The 8630-nt window shown below is 56.7% G+C and overlaps 1 protein-coding gene across 1 annotated transcript in view; it reads right to left on the bottom strand.

Moving 5' to 3' along the window:
- Window positions 1-8172, bottom strand: part of RIN3 (Ras and Rab interactor 3) — a 117703-nt gene extending 109531 nt beyond the window's left edge. The window contains exon 1 of the mRNA XM_029237445.1: window positions 7778-8172. Within this exon, the coding sequence (XP_029093278.1) occupies window positions 7778-7821 (44 nt within the window). The 5' untranslated portion in view covers window positions 7822-8172. The remainder of the gene's footprint in view (window positions 1-7777) is intronic.
- Between the last annotated feature and the right edge of the window lie 458 nt (window positions 8173-8630).

The following is an 8630-nucleotide window of genomic DNA, read 5'->3' as shown; positions in this document are numbered from 1 at the left end:
TGTGTGTGTGTGTGTGTGTGTGTGTGTGTGTGTGTGTGTGTGTGTGTGTGTGTAGCAGGTCGAGGGGAGGGGAGCGGGCACACTGTGTCCTCGGCCCACCTCCCTGCCGCGCAGGGACGGGCTGGCCCTGCCAGGGCAGCACTGGGTGCGTGTGGGGAGACCCGGCCTGCCTGGCAGGGAGCCCCTTCCCTCAGCCAGGGGGCCTGCCCGACCCCTCCCTTGCTGGGTCTTCCTTCAGACCTCGCCCCTCTCAAACCCCAACGGGAGCAGCCTTCCCAGCCAGGAACCCGGCGACACCAGGCCTCCACCACCTCCTCTGCATCCCCACGGCTCCCGTGCCAGCCGGCACCAGGGCAGGAGCCGCTCACGGATCCAAGTCACACTCAGACAGGCCACTCCAAGGAACCTTCCCAACCTGCCGACCCGGCCGCGCACGCTACCAGGAAGCCAGGGGCCCTTCCCCGAAGTGGGCTCCCAAAAGACACGTGCTTTTTGCAACACCAGTTTTTCAAAAATCACCCCACAGCAGTGAAGACATTTTCTTCCAGGCACTTGATCAGGGTGACGACCCAGAAGTCTCCATTCTGGGTCTTTGCTTCTTATGAAAGTATGTTCTAGACTGTTGTATCAGAGGAAAGAAGAGCCGTCTCATCTCCGACTGGCACTCCAATATCGCTCCAAGACACCTGTTGGCCAGTAATTCAGGGAATCACTGAGTGTCAGGAGGAGCAGGGTCCTTAGAGGTCACTGAGTTTATTTCTCAGATGGGAAAACTGAGGCCAAGGGAGAGTAAGGGACTTGCTCCCTAGAGTACAATCCCAGATCAGCAGAAGGCACAGGACCCTAGGATAAGCTCCAGCCCTACGGATGTTCTACAGCACGCACGTCCCCAAGCATTTTCCAAATCAGCAAAGGACGATATAACCAGGTCAACTCTCTGATTGCCAGGTGTGGCAGGGACGGGCAAGGGGCTGAAGGGGACACAGAATGGATAAATTCCACTGAAGCAGCTTGAGCACTGTTTCTGACTTTCCTCTAGCAACTTTTTATTTTGCCCAAAGGACATTAAAACCTAACAACCACCATCAACGTGCCCAGTCATTTCATGAAAGAAAGGAAGCTTAATACGGCAAAAAGACCTAACCTCAGAATAAGGAACAGTTCTGCCCAAGAAAAGATAGCTTGGCAACCTTGGCTGATACACACACACACACACAAAACACAACACCTTTTTTTCCCAGTTTCTCAGTGGATCACAGACCTTCATTTGGGACCCACTGACCAGCCAGGGTTCCCCCAGATCCTGTACACCCAGCTGACTCCATTCTTTTGGTTGAGGACGCATGTCTATCCGTGACCCAGAGCTGCCTTCACCTTCTCCCAGCCTCTCTTCCACAGAAGTGAGGGACACAGACAGGGAGGATAAAATGAAGGGAGGGGGGTCCCTACTCAACTCCCTGGGTGGCCAGCCCCCTCTTTGTTCCAGACTGGGGGAGGGGTGTGGTGGCCTCGGCCTCACCTCTTGCTGCAGAAGGGGAGTTGGATTCCTCACCTCCCTGATCTGGGCCCTCCTACCCCTGAGGTCTGGGCTGCCCTGAAGTCCAGGTGCTTCAGGACACAAAAGAGAAAGCTGCGAGGCGATTTTTAGAATCCTGTTCAGTATATCATCGTCTTCAAGCATCTACTGAGTGACAACTGTGGGCAGGACAGAAAGATACGGAACGGTTCTGATCCCTTTTAATTGGAGGTTTATAATCTAAATAGGAAGACATAATATCTTAAAGCGGTTTTGGCTTCTCTAAAATCTCCAGCTGGCATGGATGGAAGGCTGCATGGAGGATGTGGCGGCGTCCCAAGGATAAGATGCTTCCTGGCCCCTAGCTCCCTTCTAAAGGGGACTCCCGGGACTTCCCTGGTGGCGCAGGGATTAAGAATCCGCCTGCCAATGCAGGGGACAAGGGTTCGATCCCTGGTCCGAGAAGATCCCACATGCCGTGGAGCAACAAAGCCCGTGCGCCACAATACTGAGCCTGCACTCTAGAGCCCGCGAGCCACAACTACTGAGCCCATGCACCACGACTACTGAAGCCCGCACGCCTAGAGCCCGTGCTCAACAATAAGAGAAGCCACCGCAATGAGAAGCCCGTGCACCGCAACGAAGAGTAGCCCCCACTCGCCGCAACTAGAGAAAGCCCGCACACAGCAATGAAGACCCAACGCAGCCAAAAATAAATAAATAAAAGAAAAAAAGAGGGCTGCCTTTATAAAAATAAATAAATAAAGGGGACTTTCTAATGGAAGGTAGATAGCAAGGGACAAACAGGAAGTTTGGGTCTTTTCTGGGTCCCCTCCCCCGTGTTGGGGCTCTTTCTGGGCATATAGGTGCCCCGAACTCCTAGAGTAACCTGGGATGAGGATGGGTCCCCATGGGTAGTCCCCTTCAAACTCCTTGCCCCTTTCCATCAATCTGTCTCTGGCCAAAACTTGCCTTTCTTGTTCCCTGTATCCCCATTATCTGATAACCAGGGGGTAGACTCCCTCCCTCCCGAGTCCCACTCTACACTGTCCCACCTCCAAGCCTTTGCTCAGGCACTTCCCTCCTCTGAACCCGCCCGTCCCACCCCCTTCATTGCTGCTCATTTGTCACTGCCTGGATGACACAACCTAGGGGACGACTCTCACTCAGGAGAGAATCTCGCCATGACAGATGGAATCTGTGAGGGGTCGGAAGGACGGAATTTGTGGTTGTCTTGCACCCGTTCTCCCCTTCCCTCTGCTCCGGCCCATGGCTGGGAGGCACCGCAGGCCAGCTCAGACTCCCGTCTATTAAAGGGAGCTCCTGGGAGGCCTGAGAGGGCAGCCAGGGCCCAGGGTGGGTGCCCCCTTCAAATATCACACCCATTCCTGGCTGGTTTCCGATTTGATTTCCTGATCTCCTAGATTAAAACGCAGGCATCCTTGTATTTTAACACTTGCTGTTTCAGTAAAGACCACAGTATAGGCCTTTCTCACCTTCTGAGATGGCCCACACTGTCTGTGGAGTGTGTTTCTCACTTCTTACCTATCACTTTGTCTCACTGAATCCTTTCTGCGATGAGACATCAAGAACCCGAGCTTCATTAAGTCCTGAAACCAGGTGTGCGATCTCAGTTGGAAGACCGGGGGTTTTGGCGGGGTTCTAGTCCCGGCACGTGGGTTCAAGTCCCAGTCTGAGGTGCACGGTTTCAGAATGACATATAAAACAAGACTATCACAGTATTTTGCTATATTCTCAAATTTTCTACAAAGAACATGTGTTGTTACGTGTATAATTTTTTTTTTAAAACAGTAAATGACAAAACCACCATGAGATACCACTTTGCACCTACGAGGCTACTAGTTAAAATAAAAAAGACAAGAGGATGGGCTTCCCTGGTGGTGCAGGGGTTAAGAATCTGCCTGCTAACGCAGGAGACACGGGTTCGAGCCCTGGTCTGGGAGGATCCCACATGCCGCGGAGCAACTAAGCTGGTGCGCCACAACTACTGAGCCTGCGCTCTAGAGGCCGTGAGCCACAACTACTGAGCCCGCATGCCACAACTACTGAAGCCCGCGCGCCTAGAGCCTGTGCTCTGCAACAAGAGAAGCCACTGCTATGAGAAGCCCGTGCACCACAACAAAGAGTAGCCCCCACTCAGAGCAACTAGAGAAAGCCTGCGTGCAGCAACAAAGACCCAACGCAGCCAAAAATAAAAATAAATAAATTTATTTTAAAAAAAAAGAAAAGACCACAGTATAGGGACCGAGGCCCAGGATAAGGCCTGTCAAGTGGTAGGGGAGATGGGAAGGGGGCCATGGGCAAATGTGCTGAGACTCCCCTATCCCAAGCAGCCCCCGTGCCCCCATCCCCTGCACTCCTACTTGCTTCCCAGGGGTGCACTGGGGCTTCCCAGGGCCTGAACTGAAGGCTTAAGCTGGTGAGGTACCTTTTGCTTCCTGTGGGCCAGAGTCTCTTTTAGGGTCTGGAAGGGGGTCGGTATCCCAGCTGAGTACCAGCCAGAACCACCTGGGAGCATTGGCCCCTGACGGCAAAGAAACCCGGGTCAGTGGGCAGAGCGGTAGCTGGGACCCTGAATTCATCACTCGATCCTGTTCTGGGTGGGCTTTGCCCAGGAAGAGTCCCCATTTTCGAGCTGGGAGTGGCTGAGGGGCTCCTCAAGGGGACTGGCAGGCCCCCTGCATTATGTCAGGCATGAGGCAGAAAGCCAGGGCTCTTGCAAGCCCTGGGGCCTTGTGCAGGCAGCCCCTTGCAGGCCCAAGGCTCAGGACACCCGAGTCCTAGGCCCAGCTCCCCTGACCTTGGGTAAGGCATTTCCTCTTTCTGGGTCTCCGTTTCCTTGTCATCATATCAGGGGATTGGATGAGGACTGTAATGGCCACATTTTTTCCAAGAGTGGAATCCTTTTTCAAATAAAGTCTTAAACAGACCCTCAACTGATCAAACACATGAAAGTGCGTGGACTCTGAGCACACACATCCACAGGACCCTGCCGTTCAGTTCGGCGTCTGGCCGCCTGGCAGTCACAGCTTCACCCACATCATCCCGACGCCTCTGACTCCCACCTCACCTCCAATCAACCCGCGCATCTTGTGGCTCCAGCTTCTCACGTCTCCACTGCCCGCTCCACCCGGGGCCCCAGCCCTCTCTCCTGGCCACCACAGGCCCGCCCCCCTCCTTCTGTTCCTGTTTCCCCCTACAGCCTGTCCTCAATACAGTCCAAATCCAAACCAGGTCACCTCTCTGTGCAAACCCCACCCGTGGCCCCTGCTCACTCAGAGCACCCTCCAGAGCCTCTACCCACCGACTAGCCTTCTTCTGGCCTCTTCTCCCTCACTCCACTCCAGCCTCTCTGTGTCCGACACACAGACCACACCCCACACCCCCCAGGGGCTTGACTCACTCTCCCCACTTCCTTCAGGCCCCGGCTAAACACCGTCTTCTTGGAATGGCCTTCCCTGACCACCTGCTACAGAACAGCCCCTAACCCTGACTTTCTGTCTTCTGGGAAAGTCACCTGCAAGCCGCCAGGGGCTTGGTTTAATGCTGGGCCCCCGCGTCCACCTAACGCAGATACTATTTGTTGAACGAACTTGAATGAATGGAGGGAGAAAAGTGTCCGCGTCCAGAGTACTGGGCGGTCTGTCGGCATTTTCTTTCTCCCCAGACAGCGTTTTCAACAAGAAGTAGACAGAGAGCTTGCTTGCCAAGATCCTCATACGCCTATTCCAGGGGGCTAACTTCCAAGCGACCCCCACCTAGCCCCTGGGTGTGGGGTGGGAGGCGTTCCCCTAGCTGTCTGGACATCATTTTCTGCCAGCAAGGAGGTGGGGGCTTCGGGAGCCAGGTGGAAAGATGAGCTCTGATGAGGACTCAGGACCCAGCCCTGAGTGGTCGGCAAGCTCTGTGGGTGGCCTGGGGGTGAGGGGTCATAGATTATTGGTCCTCGTCATCTTTGGGCACTGCAACACAGGTAGATGTGCGGCCCAGGGAAAAGAGGATGCAGGGGTGCGCCTGAGAACTGCCTTCTAGTATTTGAGAGCCAAGAAGGATTGGGCTCCTCTGAACAGGGTTTCTAATGGTAGAAGTTAGAAGAAGGCAGACTTTCTTCGATATCTGCCTGTCAGAAAGGCTACCACAGTGGTGGCAAGTTCTCCATCACTGGAGGTATGCAAGTGCCTTTCAGGAATGTTGTCAAAGGGATTCCTGTACTGGGTGCAAGGTTAAATGAGATACTATCTCATTTAACTTTTCCAACCCCAAAGGTCCTCTTAAATAAAGTGACGTTTTTAGCAACAAACCAATATTCATCTAATATTTATGATGTGCCCGACGCTGTTCTGCGCAGGCTTGTGTTGGTGTGTTAACCCTTAGCTGCCTGTGGACAGCTACTTAACTATTAACTCATCCAATCCTCATAACCAGTCTTAAGAAGTAGGTGTTATTATTATCCCCATTTTACAGACCTGGCCAAGGACAGTTAAACAGTCAGCAAACAGAGGGGTTACACTCAACAAACGATAATAGTTGTAATAATAATAACTATTAAACGTTTGCCCATGGGCCCATGGGCAAAACTTCTTATGCATTATTTCATTTAATCCTCAAAACAACTCTAAAGGCTGGTTACTATTACTTATCTTCATTTTCTAGATAAGTATTGAGGCATGGAGGGGTTAAGTAACTGGCCTAGTAATGAACAAAGAAAGGCAAGAGGAAGTGGGTAAGGAGAGGTCATCCTGGGGGAAATATGGGACGGCAGAGAGATCAGGACCCTGGCCCCTCACCTCCCCTTCCTTCCTGGGAAACTCCTGCTAGCTCCACCCATCAGTACTGGGTGTGGTAGATACTTGCCCCTGGGGGGGCCCCCCCTTCCCAACAGAATTTCCAGCTCCTCCAGCGGATGGCATTTGTCTTTCCACTTCCAGGGGAAAGCATCTAGGCAGGGCTTCCCAGCTGGGGCGGAAATGGGGGAGCGGGGACGAGGGAGACATTCAGATCTAGTTGCATCACAGGCCCCTCTGAGACACTCCCCCCACTAGCGTGGGGGCCAGTCACCTCCAGCTGCCCCCCAATTCGGGACTGCACAAGAACAGCTCACCCCTCCGTTTCACACAGCAGAGAACTGAGGCCCTGGGAGCCGAGGTCAGGAGCTAGGCCAGCGAGCAGCTGGCTGTCCATCACAGCAGTAGCCCGGGACTTTTAAACCAAAAAGCCAGGACTGGCTTCCCCGGGGGCGCCCATCAACCTTAGCCCCCAGAAAGGTTCTAAGAGGCTTTCCCAGGAATCCGCCTTTGAACTGGAGCCTCCTCACCCCCCTGAAGCTTCCCGGGACGTTGGCTGGGCTGGGTGGCACGAGGGAACCTACTTCAGGAGCACAGCCCTGAGCAATGTCCACAAGTCCGAGGTTGTGAGCTGGGGGGTGAGGGACATGAAACTAACTAGACGCCGGAGACCCCTCTGGAAAGCTAGTTCCCAAACCGGTTCGGCTTCACGCATTCCAAGCTGTGCCTTCTCCCGGTGTGTGTGTGAAGGGGGGGGATCCCGGAGGCCACACGCAGTTCGTGCACCCTGGACCCTCCCCAAGCCCCGGGTTTCGCAAAGGCCGGTCCGAAGGTCACTGTCCTTAGACCCGCAAGGGGGGTGGGGGAGGGGCTCCCGGTGGGTCCTCGGTGTAGGCGGGCTGGTCAGCTGTTAGGCCGCGGGCGTCCAAACTTAAGGGGACCCGGGACCGCCGCCCCTTGCCCTACCGAGCTCCAGCACCCGAGGACGCGCACGGGGCACAGGCGGATCGGCGGGTGCGGGAGGATGGCGGGGCCCGGACCGCGAGTGACTGCATCTAAAGTTCAGGCGGGACCAGAGCCCGGGGAGGGGCCGCGTCCACACAGCCCCTCCGCTTCGGCTCTGACTGGTAGAGGCGCCCCTCTGGCGCCCATCAACATAGCCGCCGAACGTGCCAGCTGCTTTTCCGGCGAGCGACAGCTGGGCTTAAAAGTTTCGCCAAGTCTCGGAGTACGGCAGAGGCACCAGGGCCGCCCCCCTCCGCGAAGAACCGGGAGACCGGCCTTGGCAGTGACCAGGGGTTCGGTCTCAGTCCGACACCCCGAGGTCCCGCAGCCGGGGCTACTCCGGAGCTCCGAGCACCCTCGGGGCCGGGGAGGGGCACTTGGGCGGGAGGGACGCGGGCCGAGCGGAGCCCTGGGGCACCGAGGGAGGAGGGGGCGCCGACCCCGGACTCACCCCGCGGTGTCCGCGCACTCGGGCGCCCCGGCCCGTCGGATCATGCCGCCAGCAGCTCCGGGACGGTGAACGCAGGGGCTCAGGCACCGGGCGGCGCGGGCCGCGGGGCTCCGGGCGCCCGCATGCCCCTGGCGCTGCCCTGGGGAAGGGCCCGCGCGGTCACCGCCGCCAGCCCCGCGCGGAGTCGGGAAGCCACAGCCGCCGCGGCCGCCACGCTCTGGGGCGCTCGCTCCCTCTACTTCCTGTATCGGAGCGAGCGGGGCTTTCAGGAAGAGGCTGGCCTTGGTGGTCAAGAGGTTTTTTTTGTCAAAAGTCTTTCGGCGGCAGCTCGCAGCCCGGAGCCCCCCTGGGGCACACGGAAACCCCGGCAGCCGCGCCCGCGGGGCCGGACCTGGCGGCGGGGGGTGTCGGGCCGGGGCGCCGGGCGCGGGCGCTCAGCCGCGGGGTGCTGCCTCCGCCGCTCCGGCGTCTCCCGGAGACCCGGGAGAAAAACTTAGAGAAAAGTTTCCAGCTTGGCGAAGAGTCGCGTGGGAAGGAAGGCGCTCCCGCTCCGGACCGGCAGGTGGGGAAGCCAAGAGCTTTACGCAGGGTACTCTCCCGCTTTACCTCCTGCCTGAAGGAGCCTCGAAATCGCTACTAAACAGCCTCAGACCAGAGGCAGGGCGCCTCCTCCACATCTCTGACAGGTGGCCATGCTGCCTTCTCTTGGATGCCTCCACTGACGATGAACTCACTACCTCACAAAGCAGTCTGTTCCTCCACCAAGCCAGGCGTCTGATTCACCTATCCTGGGGACCACACCTAGATGGGAGCAGAGGGAGAAAGTCAGTCAGTTTACACAAATACAACTACA

The sequence above is a fragment of the Monodon monoceros genome, unplaced genomic scaffold, assembly GCF_005190385.1.
Source record: "Monodon monoceros isolate NGI ecotype Baffin Bay Population unplaced genomic scaffold, NGI_Narwhal_1 Super_Scaffold_21, whole genome shotgun sequence".
Classification (NCBI taxonomy): Eukaryota; Metazoa; Chordata; class Mammalia; order Artiodactyla; family Monodontidae; genus Monodon; species Monodon monoceros.
Note: the sequence above shows the minus strand (reverse complement) of the source record. Positions and strands in the feature narration are given on the sequence as shown.